At 33.3% G+C, this 16,952-nt stretch overlaps 1 protein-coding gene across 1 annotated transcript; it reads right to left on the bottom strand.

Annotated features, from left to right (window-relative positions):
• Positions 1-9,921: 9,921 nt before the first annotated feature.
• On the bottom strand, positions 9,922-11,696 carry LOC127073386 (UDP-glucose flavonoid 3-O-glucosyltransferase 7). Its single transcript, XM_051014540.1, has one exon. The coding sequence runs from the start codon at positions 11,550-11,552 to the stop codon at positions 10,107-10,109; it is 1,446 nt and encodes a 481-aa protein (XP_050870497.1). The 5' UTR covers positions 11,553-11,696; the 3' UTR covers positions 9,922-10,106.
• Positions 11,697-16,952: the final 5,256 nt, after the last annotated feature.

The raw sequence follows: 16,952 nt of genomic DNA, 5'->3' as shown, positions 1-16,952 counted from the left end.
AGCTTTCCAAAGAACCCAATTTCATACATTTTGGACAAAGTTTGCTAGGTCTGCGCATGGCTTTAAAAGAGCTGCATGATTGGAAGAAATCAAATGCCAAAAATCACATTTCACTTTGCCTTGACATCCAAGCATGATTTGAACTTCAGAAGAGATGCAAGTTGACCAAATTGGATTGCTTCATGGGCATGTACGCGCCCATGCAAGCTTGTGCATGAAATGTCCAAAATTAGCAGTTTTCCAAGTGTGCAAATATCAGTCCCAATTGCTATAAATACAGGCCCTTGGAGCTCAATTCAAACACACATTGCACGCCAGTTTTGCCCCCCCCCCCCCCCCCAATTCAAACCCTCACATTTCAAAGGAAAACTTGAGAATTTTCAACTTGAAAATTGAGTTTCAATCTCACTGTTTGGAGATTCAAAAACTCCAGGATCCAAAGCTTTGTACCATTGCTAAACCTCTCCTGCAAGCTTCTCAAGTGTGATCAGATCAAGTTTGAAGCAAGCAACATCAAGTTCTGCACAACATTGAAGGTAAATTTCAGAAAATTTCATCTCTTCGATTCTCACTCAATTCTCATCAATTCATTTGGATTTTTGGTTGTCTGAAGTCCTACCAATATAGGCAAGAAGATTGAGTTGCTTTGAGGTCAAATCGAAGCAACTCAATTTATACACCTCAAAATTCAACTCCTCATATCTTTTTATATATTTGGAGTTAGTTAAATTTGAGGTCAGATTCGTGCTATACACCATTTTTTCTTTCAGATCATGTCCTTCTTTTTTATTTTGGTGATGGTTGAGGGTGGACCAGTCCGGTTAGGTCCACCGGAGAAGAAGACTAGAGCTCTGGCTCCGGCGGTATGTTGGCACGTCTCCCAGCCACAGGATCCATTCAAATTGTTTTAATCTTAGGCATTGGTTTTGATAACCACACGTGTGGCGCGCTGACTAGGTTCCATCATGGAACGCGCGTTTGTGTCCACTTGATCTGCCACCTCAATTAATAAGGGAGATCAAGTGGCTCAAGTTTTTTTGATTTTTTTATTTTTGTTTTATTTCATTTGATTTTCATTAATTCATATTAATTTTAATATTGATCCAAAAAATATGAGAGTTTCACCAAAAAAATTTATATAAATTCCTTTTTCATATTTTGAATTAAAATTATTTTTTGGATCATTATTAATATTTTTCATGATTTAATTGATTTTGTGAATATTTTTAATTGTTTAAAAATACTTTTAAGTCTTTAAAAATTCTGAAATTTTTTCTCCAAGGTCCTTTGACCTTGTTTGATCTATGATAAATCTCATGGCCATTTCTTTGGTGTTTTGATGAGGTTTTAGGAATTTGACAAATCATATTTAATTTAAATGCATTATTTTAGTATTTTTAATTTGAATAAATGCCAAATAATTGTGTTGACCTCTTGTGATGATTTGTGTAAGTTTAACTTATATTGTTGGGCCTTGGTCAAGGTTGATTTGACTTTGTTAAGTTAATATTATTGGATTTAGGGGATTGATGGAATGTACATTCCATCTCCCAAAATGAATGAATGATATTAATTTGGTAAAAGTCCTCCTTTGACCAATTTGAGTTTTGATCCATTCCCCTCCCTCTTCATCTACTTCCCCTTCTTTATGCACTCAACTCATTTGGCCAATGATATCTCAAAATCCTAAGGCTAGTTGATTACAAAATCAACATAAGTATGGATGAGATTATGCCACCTTTTTTGCATCTTCTTTTTGTGTGTGGTATGTTTCATGAGCATAGTCCATTATACTATGTCTCTAACATGCATTAACACTAAAATTCTATTGTCCGACCTCAAATAGTTGTGAGTTCTACATAAGTCCAATTACGATTGCTTAACATAACGCTAAATTTTTGACACAAAAGGCATAACATTCTAGTTAGTTAGATTGTAAGTCTCCCCTCTTTCATGGTATTGTGTGGAAATTTGACCTTTTTTCCTTTCTTTGGAAGATGTCTTGGTTGAAGGATCCATGCTTGTGATAAGTGGGTTGAGTGTTCTCCAAAGAATGTCTAAAAAATGAAAAGTAAAAGCAAAACAATACTAACTTCTAACCTATTAACTACTAACTTTTAATTTCAAGTCATTTACCTTAATGCAATTTAATTTCAAGTATTTATTCATTTGCCATTATTCATACCATTCTAATTGTTTATGTTAATGTCATTTTTACTTTGTCCACTTTGACCATATTGTGTGATATATTTTGTTTGTGTATATTTTTTTTGTTTGAGTGGCATTTGACCATTAATGTACATAATAACAACAAAAACCCTAAAAAACTTTTGTGTGGATGATTGGCTTGATCTTGAACAATTGGACTTAGAATTTAGGCAACATTCCTATGCTAAACGACTTGGCCAATGCCAACTTTTGTGAAACCAAGTGCTTACAAATTTGAAACTTCATCTGTTACATCTTTGAAGACCCTTTTGAGTTCATCTGCAACATGATCATTGTGAAGCTGTTACTTTGAACCTGTGACTTGTGGTATTCATCTGCTACATGGGCTAATTTGAAGAAGATTATGGAGTGTCTAAGCTTGGATGTGGCTATCTTTATTTGATGCCTTGCTCTTCAAGATTGATATAATTGTGTATTGTGTGTTACTTGATTCTAAATGTCCAAGGGAATTTGGGTTTCTATATGACATTCTTGTCTATTGGATTTCTACCCATTGGTCAAATCTTTTCAACTCTAAACTTTTAATTTTGTTCTTAGGATTAGTCTCTTCATCTCCTCCCCATTTCTTTAATTTCAAAATCTCTTCCTCCTTTTAAAAATCTTATTTGTTTGAACTAATTTTTTCTCTAAACTTTGACCATTTCGCAAACTAGAAACTTTGGCCTTATGCCATTGCATTTTCAAACTTCTTTTCTTAATCAAACTTGTAAATAGACTTAATTATACTTGACTTAAACTTTCAAAAATCCAAAAGAACTAACTCATTCAAACTATTTTAGGCCTTTGTGCCTTTCAAACTTAAAATTTTGTTAAAAGTAATGCATACACTTTGAAATTTATACCACGAACTACGAGGTTTTGATCCCTCATTTTTATGTTGGTACGTAGGCACAAGTCCGAAGGTCTTGTCAAACACAAAAGTATAATTAATGAATTCTTTTCTCATCCCCCCATTCTATTTGTTTGTATACATCATTTTGTACAAAATACATATGGGCACAAAAAAGGGCTCCCTAGGAGTACCTAGGACACTTTGGGTGCTAACACCTTCCCTCTGTGTAACCAACCCCCTTACCTGTAATCTCTGACATTTTATTAGTTTTGATTTGAAAACTTCTTACTTTGGGGTTTTGTTCGTACTTTCCCCTTTTCCCTTGGAAACAATAAAAGCGCGGTGGCGACTCTGATATTATTCATGTCTTGCTTATCCATAGCTTGATGATCATGAATTTACCGCTACACCTAGAAACAAAACCCCTCTTCACCAGAAGCAATATAATATTTGAACTTTAAGCCAACACTGCCACCTTTCATAAAATTTCCCATATCCAGGTATGTGGAGGCGATAATGTCCACATTAATGACCTCTTAGAATGGGGTGGTAAGAGGGTTGATATGGGAACGACTTTAACGACCTCGAATAAACACCATGAAAGAAGAAATGAAACACATATAGAAAAAAGGTATTACTTGACTTCATGAGCTTTTGTTGAAGATTTGAAACTTGGATGAGATAATGACGTAGAAAAGATTGTTGAAAGTCTATAAGGTGAATAGAACATACGAGAGAAATGAGAAACGTTGGAACCTCTTTATAGTATTAGATTGGAAAGCATAATGACAACTGCATTTAGGGCTATCTAATTAAGGGTGCAGGAAATCGGGCCAGGTCATGAGTGGCTCATATTTCCAAGATATTTGGCCATTACCAGAGTTAGGGGAAGTGAAATAATCTAACAACCAACAAACTTTGGCCCACCAGAGTCCAAAACCACCACATTTTGAGAAATAAAAGCGAACTCGTATGAAAAATAGATTTCATCAAGACACGTAGGTTAATTTGGAAAGCACTTTGCCCGTACCTGTTCATGCTTAAGGGGTCGTGTACATATTCGTTTTTTTGGAGGAATTTAGAAAAGCATTTCACGTTTACACAACTCATGCTTAAGGGTTGTGTACATGTTCGTTTTCTTAGAGTCTTTTCGGAAAATACTTAGCCCTTACACTCATTCTTGAGAGGTTGTGTACATGTTTAATTTATTAACGACTTTAAGAAAACAAATTTCCTATACATAACTCATGTTTAAGTTGTGTACATGTCCAGTCCCTTGGGCTGAGTTTTGGAAGAGTTTGAAGTTAACCAAAATTCAACGGAGCTGGCCACGTTTGTCATTTATCGAGAAGAACATGACCAAGATGAAATGATTAATGGACCAAATTGGGTATACCGACCCAAGTTAGAGACATGTCAATATATGATTGGGATATGATTAAGAAGGCATTTATTATTGATGAAGCATATCACACTTTAAAATTTGAAACAATCAAATATGATTTCCAGTCACTATTAAAAAGTCATAACAATCAAGATCAATTATATAAAATGACATTTGACGAGCTTTTGTGTAAGACAAATCATAATTATTATATAAGAAGTTTTAGAGAATATTACATTTAATTTACTATATTATTCGATTATGCTTTTATTGATCTCTACGAGTAGAATCATTATTGATATGCTTTTATTGATTTTTTTTAAATAACAATGGTTTTAAATAAAATCTCTAAATAACCACTTTTAGATGAAATACAAAAGTAACGACTTTTCAAAACAAAAAAAAAATCGCCTCCAAGAAGATGTGCCACTGCTTCTGGCATATCCACTCATATTTTGGCCTAAGACACCATTGTCTATGGCGCATACCTTTAGGAGTAGCCACAAGCAATGTCGCATGCTCCTAAAAGTTGCATGCATGCGCACCACCCATTGACTATTCTTAAAGACATGCGCCATAAACAATAACACTTTAGATCAAAAGATGAGTGCATGCAGCACAAACAAACAGTGACATATCCTCTAAAGGCGGATATTTTTTATTTGAAGAATAATAATTTTAATTATTTTTTGAAAAATTAATTATAATATTAAAAAAAACATGACTATTTAAATAAAAAAACACTTTTACTAGTACTATTTTTTTTTATCATTTAGAAGTAAAAATGATAATTTAAACACAAATAAATCTAAGAAATAAAATGAGTTTTACTCTAGAAGCTTGCGGTCCCTCAATCGTATAAGTTCATCAATCAAGACCGTTAAATTTATGTGGGATGAACCACCTTCCTGAACTGCCAGTTTAGCCTTATTCCTAAACTCCAGAGCACTCTGTCTGATTTTCTTAGCTTTATCACCACCAGAGGGAAAGTACTCAATTTTAATCTTCAATGGCACCTATTCCAAAACTAGCACACCTTGGCACGATTCAAAGGCTCTATATAACCCTCTCTGATAAGTCACACTCTCGAATAAACACCATGAAATAAGAAAGGAAACACATAGGAAAAAAATGCATTACTTTATTTCATGAGCTTTTATTGATGATTTGAAACTTGGATAGAGAATGACGTAGAGACGATTGTTGAAAATCTATAAGGTATCTAGAAAATATGAGAGAAATGAGAAAGGTTGGAACCTCTTTATAGTATTTGAGTGGAAAACTTAGTGACGACTATATTTAGGGTTATCTAATTAAGGTTGCAGTAAATTGGGTCAGGTCATGAATGGCTCATATTTCCAAGATATTTGGTCATCATCATAGTTAATGGACATGAAATCGTCAAAGGACCAACAAACATCAGCCCGCCAAAGTCCAAGACTACCACATTTTAAGAAATAAAAGCGATCTCGCTTGAAAAATAGATTTCATCAAGACACGTGGGTTAATGGCTAGCCACTCCTTGGAAAGCACTTCTCACGTATTTGTTCATGAATAAGGGGTCGAGTACATATCCATTTTTTTAGGAATTTAAAAAAATATTTCACTTTTACATAACTCATGCTTAAGGGTCGTGTATATGTCAATTTTCTTAGAGTCTTTTAGGAAAACACTCCACCCTTACACGATTCGTTCTTGAGGGGCTGTTTACATGTTCGATTTCATAAACAACTTTAAGAAAACATTTTGCCCTTACACAACTCATATTTGAGGGGTTATGTACATGTGTGATCACTACGCCAAATAAGGGAAAAGAGGGCGCTTATTTTGGCCTATAACAGCGCTTTTAAGCGCCCTCTAATCTGGCGCTGGCATAGGTAAAGACAGCGCTTTGTTCTCCTGGAGAAAGCGCTGTCTAAAGTGGCCACATTATAGTGCGCTTTAAGAAAAAAGCGCCCTCTGGAGTGGTCCATACAGGGACACCTTAAGGGCGCTTTCTGGAAAAAGCGCCCTCTAAAGTTGTCAGTGTAAAGTGTTTAGAGGGCGCTTTCAGGAAAAAGCGCCCTCTAAAGTTGTCATTGTAAAGTGTTTAGAGGGCGCTTTCAGGAAAAAGCGCCCTCTAAAGTTGTCAATGTAAAGTGTTTAGAGGGCGCTTTCAGGAAAAAGCGCCCTCTAAAGTTGTCAATGTAAAGTGTTTAGAGGGCGCTTTCTGGACAAAGCGCTCTCTAAAGTGTTAGTTATTTTAAAAAAATTTGTTTGAAAAACAGTAGTGGATATATATTTAATTGGTAACCTGTTCGCATGCTGCAAAAGTGTAAAATTCATATTGATTTTATCCTTTAATCCAATGTTATACACCATTAATCCATTGATATATACAACATGAATCCATTTATATACAACATTAATCCTCCATATATACAACATTAATATATGATTCTTTGATCAACAATATACAACAACATATTCTCAAAGTACTACAATTAAGAGAATAAAACATAGCAACCAACACCCAGTGACCACTGTATCCAAAAGCTGTCTAGTAGTTCTAACCAATACTAAACAAAAACGCTCATCCACCCATGGTGGCAAACATGTTCTGTATATCCAAAAGCTGTCTAGTAGTTCTATCGCACATCCATACAAAATAAGGCTCAACCAAAACAACAGATGGCAGCATAAGTAGTCCCCTGCAAAAAGAACACGTCCAAATGCAAATAACACAGAACTGTCAAAAGGCGATTGAGCAACAAATAGTAAACAATGGCATAAAGTTAAATGACATAGCTAATATTACCTGAATTCCTGCATGGCTGTTAAGGTAAAAATCAAATTCCCTAGGGTGACAAATGTCGGTGTCTACCACGGTTCCTTTGACAATTTAGAACAACAAAATCAGCAAAAAATGATAAATTCAAATGATAATATATACCAGATGCGTTGAGAAATATATTGAAAAAACCTGGCATAATTTTTCCACTTCTATCGGTCTCTTTGGGGTTGACAGGAAAGAGACGGGTGTGATGTCTCTTTTGGACCACTACAAAAGTAACTTTAGGTAGATACCCATCCTCTATTGAGACACAAGCCTGATGAAAAAAAATTAAAAATTAAACGCAGAGAATTTAGTGGTGTATTTTATGAACGACAAAGTAACAAGAAATCAACTTTGAGAAGTCCTAAATTCTGCCTACAATACAGGGCTGCAAAGTTGATGCAACAAAAAACATATAACAATATATGGTAAGTACGTGTATCTCCGACCATATTTTTTCTTTGCCAACCTTCAAGTCCGGACTTCTCCAATTATAATACCCCATTCTCGTACTCTCTCGACAATCGATTGGAAGACATCCATGTATTATCCATTACTAATTAGAATAAACAAAAAACAATTTCAGAAGAGTTCAAACACATTCGGACCTAGGTTTCTAATGATACTGGTGTTGACACAAAATCAGATATTCATAGGTCGTATAACCCTAACTACTGGGTAATGTAGTCCCATTGCATGCGCTATCATGGTCACTAAAAACCAACCGTCAATTGCCTAATAAACCCAAACAAACGTAGGGCTTGAAATTTAACGCATGCGCTATCAAATTTAAAATGACTATGAATATTGAAACTTTACAGGTTGAAACAAACGTAGCATAGACAACAATAACATAAAACTGAAATGGGGCAAAGCTAAAACAAAACAAGAAATAGGGCAAAGCTAAAACGAAACAAACGTACCTTTGGTGCCAGAAGGAGGAAACGTCGTAGATCTAACAGAGGTGGAAGGAGAACGCCTTAGAACCCTAACGTGAAAAAGAACGAAAATAACAGAGAGTGAAATAACAAAACGCGCAGTATGTTATAATTTTAATGTTTACTAAAGGGGACCTTAGAGGGCGCTTGTGGAAAAAAAGCGCCCTCTAAGGTGCGCTGTCTATTGCTCATTATTTTTTCGCTTCACTTTAGAGGGCGCTTTTGAAATAAAGCGCCCTCTAAAGTGCGCTGTTGTACATGGACTTAGAGAGCGCTTTCTTAGAAGCGCCCTCTAAGGGTATCCTTAGAGGGCGCTTTCATAAACGCGCCCTCTATTGTTGTCCCTCCATTTCCTCATTATTTTTTTGCTTCACTTTAGAGGGCGCTTTGTTACAAAAGCGCTCTCTAAAGTGCGCTGTTGTACATGGACTTAGAGAGCGCTTTCTTAGAAGCGCCCTCTAAGGGTATCCTTAGAGGGCGCTTTCATAAACGCGCCCTCTATTGGTGTCCCTCCATTTCCTCATTATTTTTTTGCTTCACTTTAGAGGGCGCTTTGTTTCAAAAGCGCCCTCTAAAGTGCGCTGTCTATTCCTCCTTATTTTTCTCTTCACTTTAGAGTGCGCTTCTTTAAGAAAGCGCCCTCTAAGGTGCGCTGTCTATTCCAGTTTTTGGCGTAGTGGATCTCTTAACCTGAGTTTTGGAAGAGTTTGAAGTTAATCAAAATTTAAAGGAGCTTGTCATGTTTAAGTCATTTATCGAGAAGAACATGACCGAGATGAAATAGTTAATGGACCAAATTGGTTATACTGACTCAAATCTTACACATGTTAATATATGATCTTACATATGTTAATATATGATGTGAAATATGATTAAGAAGACATTTATTATTGACCGAGGATATCACAATCCATAATTTGGAACAATCAAATATAATTTCAAATCACCATTAAAAAATGGTAACAATTAAGATGAATCATATAAAATACATCTAATGAGCTTTTGTGTAAGATATATCAAAATTATTACACTCTTTATTTAACAATAGATGTCTTCTTTGAGATTTTCAAAAATTTTAAGATAATAATTAGTTATGTTGATTTCAATAATAAAACAAATGTCATTTATTAAAATAACATTATTAATACTTCTTCCTTTCTAAGTGTTATTTTTTGTTTTTTTTTTATCAATACCAATAAAATTAATCTAATATTTTTACTGTTACACAATAATTCTTCTATTATTTATAATATAGTAATAAATAAACAAATATTTATGTTAATTTTGATAAAAATATAATTAATATTATCTTAAATTTTATAAATAAAAATTAAAAATAAAAAAGAATTATAAAAAAATTATACTTAAAAAGGATCGAAGGAGGTAATAGATAATAAAATAATTATATGAATTAAAATATATACATAAATAAAAATAAATCAATGAAAAAAAATATATTTTAAAAGAACAAATGATATGTGACAAAAGAAAAATGACATCCATTATAATCCATTATAAGACAAAGAGAATATATAAGAAGTGTTAGAGAATATAAATTTTATAATTTATTATATTATTCGATTGTGCTTTTATTGATCTTTATGAGTTGAATCATTATTGATATACTTGTTCGAGTACTCCTATTTTATTTTATGAGTTTAATTAAAATACATTGATAATGTAAAAGGATTTTACACCGTGAGTTAATCATAGATATTGGATATTAAAAAAAATTTAACTTTTATTTTAAAAATCTAAAAAATAATACAAACAGATGATGGTGATGAGTCGACGGTGGCGTAAAACTTAATTAATCTCTTATTTTATTGATATACTACTATTTTATTTTATCATTTAGAAAAAGAAAGGATAACTTAATAAATAAAATCTAAGAAATAAAAATAAGTTTTACTTGCGGTCTCTCAATCGTATAAGTTCATCGATCAAGACAGTTAAATTTATGTGAGATGAACCACCTTCCTGAACCGCCTGTTTAGCCTTATTCCCAAACTCCAGAGCACTCCGTCTGATTTTCTCAGCTTGATCACCACCGTCCATCAACCTCCTCACAGCCTTCTCAATACTCTCTCTACTCACAGTCTTTTCTCTCTCCCCAAACCCCATCATGCTCCATTCACCTGCACCCACCTCCACTCCAATCCCCTGCACCTGCGTTATCAGCTTCTCATTATAGAATTGCTCACCATGCACCGGCCATGTTATCATCGGAACCCCCGCGCTAACAGCCTCCACCGTTGAATTCCACCCACAATGCGTCAAAAACGCACCCACAGCAGCGTGGTTCAGAATCATAACCTGTGGGGCCCACCCTCTAATAATCAAACCCTTCTTCTTCCTAATCATTCTCTCTTCAAATCCCTTCGGCAACCACTTCTCTTTCTCTTCTTCGCTTTCATCTTCCTTTCCTCTCTTCTCAGGAACAACCCATACGAATTCGTAACCTGATGCTTCTATTGCACACGAAATTTCGTAAAGCTGTTTATCTTCGAAATGGCACAAACTTCCGAAGCATATATACAACACCGAGTTAACTTGCTTTGAGTCGAGCCAACTCAAACACTCATGCATGTTCACCACGCTCTGTTCTCCTCTCTCTGATTTCTCTTGAACGGTTCTACGAATAAGAGAAGCTGGACCAATATGCCAAGCTTTGTGACATGTGGTTTTCTCGTAGTGTTTGATATACTCTTCACCATCAAGTTCAACGAAATTGTTAACAATGAGTCCATTACTTTTGAACACCGTTTCCAAAAGAGCTTCCAACATTTCACTCATTATCTTCGGCGGTGTTGCATTCATGGAGATAGAATGAGGAAGACCAGCAATTACATAAGAAGAAGATTCATAAAGGGAGTTTGCTTTAACAGATTCAATAGCACAAATAGCAAAAAGTGAGAAACCGTTGAAAGCGAGTCTAGGAATTTGAAGCTTGTTTGCAAGCTCATCAACCCACGGAAACAAGAAATCCGCTACGATACAATCAGGTGGGTTCTCCTCCACAAACTGCTGCATGGGTGGTCGGAGAAGAGTGGTGGCTTGGTAGATTTTACCGAGGTTAACAGGGTTAGTGGCGGAGGAGAGGCTTTCAACGCCGTCGGGGAGGCCAACCTCTTGGGAAGGAAACGGAACGGTGTGAAGACGGAGGTTTTGCTTTAAAGGGATAGATTTACGAAGGATTTGAGCGTTGGAGGGTGTGGTTATGATGGTGACATGTTGACGGCGTGAAGCAAAGAGAGTTGCTATATCGCATAGAGGGATCATATGACCAGGTGCTAAGTAAGGTATGAAGTAGATTTTGAGTGCTTTTTCTTTTCCTTCTTCCATATTATCCATCTTTGCTTTTCCTTTTCCTCTAGTTTTGTTACACTATTTGTATTGCATCACCTATTCATCTTTGAAGCAGTCTTATAACCAGAAAGAAATAAAGAAGGAGTTCTCTTGTGTGGTTTACAACGACAATAACTTTTAATGTTTGTCTGTTTCCATCTGTACAGCCTCTTAACTTGATACTCTAATTAAAATGTGTGCCTTATCGGTAGTATTTAATGTATTGTCGGTTATAAAATAGTGTGGTTTAAGATTTTGCAAGAATGTTTAAGGAAATATAATTAAGTTGTTAAAATAATTATTTTTTTTATTAAATTAATTTTATTAGTGTATTAAAAATATTTGTATATAATAATAATAATAATAATAATAATAATAATAATTGAAAAGGTACATGTAAAAAAATAATCCATGTATTAAAAAATGGAAATTATATTTAGTTTAAGATAAATTTCATTTATTAAAATGATATTCATTTATATATATCAAAACTTTAACAAAATATTAGAAATATCTGACAATATTCACGTTTCCATAAAATAGCTGGGGGTGAAAATCCTGGGCAAATAAAGGATAAAGCCCATGACAAAATTTTGTAAAATAATATCGGAGTTGCTCTTTTCAAAAAGCACTAATTTAGAAAGAATACATTTTTTTTTTATAAGTGAGACCTCTATTTTTTAAAAATTAATTCGAAAGTGTATCCCTCTCAATATGCATTGATGTTGTTTAAAAACACCACTTTACATGCATTTTATAATTTAGTGACTTATTTCAAAGTACATTTTCAAAATTGTGAAGTGAGAAATTTAATAACATTACATTTTGCATATCACAATTTTTTCTTTGAATCATATCAAAATTTCATTTCATATTCAATCAAATTTTCTATGTCAAAACAATTTTTTTTTATATCAGAAAGAGTAAAAGAAACTAAAATTTAAAGATAATATTCATATATTTAATTCAGGGATATGTTTTGGATTCATCCTGATTCTATTAAGTTGTTCAACGAATTTTTCATTGTGCTCATTATTGATTCAACGTATAAAATCAACAAGTACAGACTTTCACTTCTGAAAATTATTAGTGTTATTTCTACGAAGATGACTTTTTCAGCTGAGTTTGTATTTTTGAATGAAAAAGAGGACAATGTTACTTAAGGTTTAAAAGTGTGTCAGACTATGTTGAAGGACCAATAAAATATTTCAAATGTCATTGTCACTGATCGTGATATCGCACTGATAAATTCGGTTGCAAATGTGTTTCCTACATCATATGCATTACTTTGTAGGTAGCACATAACAAAAAAACATGAGAAGTAAAATTAAGCTCATGTTGGGGACCAAACAAATAAAGGGTGAATGAAGATGAGAAAATTGTCAAAACTAGTGTGATATTGAAAAATATAATAGGTGTCTAGAATGTTACAACAAATTCTTCTATGGAAGAGCTATATGTCAAATTTGTAATATATTTCAAGAGAGTGTGTGTGTGAAATATATGGAATTCTTGAAATATGTTAAAAGCTATATTTTAAAACCCGAACTGATGTTCAGTCCGGTCAAGGTATTAGGTCATTGGGTCACTGGTTAGACCAGTAGCTCATTAGTTGGATCACATGATTGTTGATCCAATATATTAAAAGATTAAAAAAAATTAATTGATATAAAGTTGTGATTATAAAATCTTTAAAAAGACTTCTATAAAATCTAAACAAATTTTCAATAAACACGCCAAAATCAAATTCAACAACTCAAAAACCAAATACAATAATCAAATTCATATAAAGTAAATATAAATTCTTTTATAAAAGGCGGTAATACAAAATTATTATTATTTAGTCATCATTTCATATCCAAAATCGTCTTAAGTATAATTCTTAACATCAAATAAAAACAAAATGATGAGTCCTAAACCTTTAACAAAATTACTTAAGTCAGATGACAAATGCTAAATGTAAAGCAAAAATATAATATTAAAATTGAACAACGATAATAATAATGAAAATGAAAATATTAAATTCAACAATAATGATGAAATTAAATAACAAGAACTAGTTCTATAATGAGGAAGGAGATTGATTATAAGAGTGAAGAGTTTGAGGTGGATTGGATGAGAGGTAGATTCTTAAAATTCTAAAAGATTTATATTTTGAACTGAGATACGAAGGAGGAGATGTTGTTTCAAATTGGACTTTTTTCACCCCTTGCAAAAAGTGTTAGTAAGATGTCATTGTCTTAAATGTGAATGTAGACTTATAATTAGTGATCCAGATGGAGTAGAACATCATTCGAAGATAAGAAGTTTCATTAAAAATGATTGGATTTGGACATATAATGGAGAAGAACTGTCGAGTAATGTACCAGAGACTACTAATACACATGCTTCAAGCAGACGATCACATATGTAATACAAGGAACAATTTAATCTGATCGATGACATGGTTGGCGATGCTTTTGAGGTGAACGTGAGTTATGATGAGCTTCAAGGTTTTAATGGGGGAAGGGTTGCCGAGTGAGGAAGCGTAAATTTTTATCAACTGTTGAAAGAAATGAATACACTGTTGTTTGAGGGATCGTCAGACTCAAAATTATCAATTTGTGTGAGACTATTGCCCGTCAAATCAAATTGGAATGATCTTTATCAGCGTTTGAAATTTTTTGCAAAAATGATGTTGTACGCGACTCCTACGAAAGACAACTTGCCTATAAGTTTTTATGTTGCTAAGAGGTTGGTGCCGAAGTTGGGTTTAGAAGTAAGAAAAATTGATTATTGCATCAGTGTTTGCATGTTGTTTTATGACAGTGAGTTTGATACTAATGATGGAGCGTTGGAGGAATGTAAGTTTTGTAAGAGTCCAAGGTATCGCAATAAAGCCATTAATCGTAAGCAAAAGCTTGTAGCAATGAAATCCATGTTTTTATCTGTCGATAATATCAAGGTTGCAAAAAATGTTTGCTTAAATACATACTGCAAGTCAAATGACACGTCATCATACAAACAAAACAAGTTTAGGCAGTAGGCGGCATCTATAATGCCTATATTTTTTTATTATAATATTTTATTAATTATTATAATAATTTTTATTTAATTTTATAATGTCTTTGAGTGATTAATTAATATGATATAGGTTAATGAGTTTTTGGGTAGAATTTACTTATATATTTTAATAATTAAATTATGTAGAAGTAGAGAATATTGGTTTTAGTATTAAATTTGAATTTAAATAAGGAGAATTGATAGAATTTATTTAATTAATTTAATAAATTAATTAGTAGGAATTGTGAGAACTTGTGTGTAAGTAGTGAAATAGAATTTTAATTAAGAGGAAGTAAGTGGGTAGAATTATGAATTAAGGGGATTAGTGTGATTAATGAAATAAAAATAAATAGGATTTTCTATTTAAGTAAAAGGGAGAACAGGAAAAAAATAGTACGTACAAGTTTTGGAAAATAAGGATTAAGAAGACAGTGGAGGCAACCGTAGGAGAGCAAGTGAAGAAGATAATCTCCATAGCCAAAGTTCAAAGCTTTTCTCCAAATTCGAGGTAAGAGGGGAGAATTATTCAATATACGGGTGTTAAGCATGAATGGCAGTGGGGAGTTCTTATCCTCTTTCTCTTCCTCTCTTTTATGTTTTCCCTATTGATGAATGAATTGAATATTGAAGGGATTTATTCAAAACCTCTTAGGGTTATTGTTGTTAATCCTAATTTTTGTGCTCTGTTAATTGTTGAAATTATATGATATATGTTAAAATGTTACGATTGATGCCATAGAGTTCTCTCTTGATATGAATTTTATTAATTGCTATGATATTTGCTAATATGTTATGATTAATGCCATGTAGTTCTCTATTAATATGGATGTTATTAATTGACATGATATATGTTGAGATTTTGTGATTGATGAGTTCTGAGTTGTGATGATCAATGTTGTTGTTAATGAGCAAATGTTGATTTATGGGTTTGAACAACCTTGAGAATGAAAATATAAAACTCTAAAATTGTTGCAGAGAGAAAAATTGCAGATTGACATAGAAGGGGATTAATCGTATTATTTTATGCGTAACTTGAGTTTCGTAAGTCCGTTTCAGGTACAGTCAGTTGTGTTAGAAAACTAACGTGATAATATTTCTGTTGAAATGGGGAAATTGGTACGGGGAGTGCTACAACAATAGCAATTATCTAGTTTTTATACCACAAGTGTAGTCAAATTTCAGTCACGCGTTGGTTATCCTGGTTCACGCATAACTGGAGTTTCGTAACTCCGATCGAGATGCAATTGATTCCATTTGAAAGAGGGTTTAAAGAAACTTAATATTGAAAGTTTCATAATTTTATCATAATGATATAATATTTGGCGCTATTGTGAAGTTAAACATTATGTTTTAGAGTTTATGCAGGAAATATTGTGATATGGTTGAACTGAAACTAATTGAACTAGAGTTAGAATAATTCAATCGAGATACAATAAATTACGTTTGAAAGAGGGTTTAAAGAATCTTTAAACTGGAGAGTTTCATAATTTTATCATAAGTCTATTATATTTTTCACTATGGTGAAGTTAAACATTTTGTTTTAGAGTTAAATCAAGAGTTTATGGACCTAAGGGTAAACTTAGAGGGACAAGGGTTTTGGGAAACCCTTAGAGAGATTTAGGGAATTTTAATACATTTATAAATATATTGATTTGAGTTATTGATATATTTAGAGTCGAGCCGATAAGAAATTAATTTAAATTAGGGTTGTTTTAAAATCTTAAAGGATATGCTCGTAACCCTTAAACCTATGAATAACAAGTTGTTAGTATGAGTTCTGTTGACTGTTGTTTAATTGTTGAGTGAATCTTGAATATGTATTTTTGAATGTTGAGGATTTTGTTTGAGATGAACTGATATTTACGTTAACTCTAATTTCTAGAGTTCATGTGTTGTATGTTTAGGTTTGAAAGAACCAGTGTTGAGATCTTTAGGTTCAGAGGAACCAGTAACATGGCCTTACCCTAGAAATTATTTGATGATGATGTGTTTAGGTTTGAAAGAACCAATGACGTGTAGGACTTATGTCCAATGATGAGGATTGGTTATTTGATGCTGATGCGTTTAGGTTCGAAGGAACCAGTGATGTGTAAGACTTATATCTAGTGATGAGGATTGGAGTTGGATGATTGTGGATGACGATTTGTATTGTTTTTTGCATTCATGCATCATGTATATCGGATATAGGTAGGGCTTTAGTTCATCGACAAGTTAGGACTTAGATCCAATGACGAGTAGGACTTCGGTCTAGTGACGAGTTTGGATTTTGTTCCAGTGTCGAGGTGGATGATTCAGTAGCACACCTCTAAATATCCTAAATATTGGTACCACATGCATTGAAGTAGAGGAGATGAATACATTTCA

Source organism: Lathyrus oleraceus, chromosome 4 (genome assembly GCF_024323335.1).
Source record: "Lathyrus oleraceus cultivar Zhongwan6 chromosome 4, CAAS_Psat_ZW6_1.0, whole genome shotgun sequence".
In the NCBI taxonomy this organism is placed as follows: Eukaryota; Viridiplantae; Streptophyta; class Magnoliopsida; order Fabales; family Fabaceae; genus Lathyrus; species Lathyrus oleraceus.
This window is presented reverse-complemented; position numbering and strand designations above follow the sequence as displayed.

Coding starts and splice junctions, on each gene's coding strand:
- LOC127073386 (XM_051014540.1), bottom strand. CDS start 11,552: ATGGATAATATGGAAGAAGGAAAAGAAAAAGCACTCAAAATCTACTTC.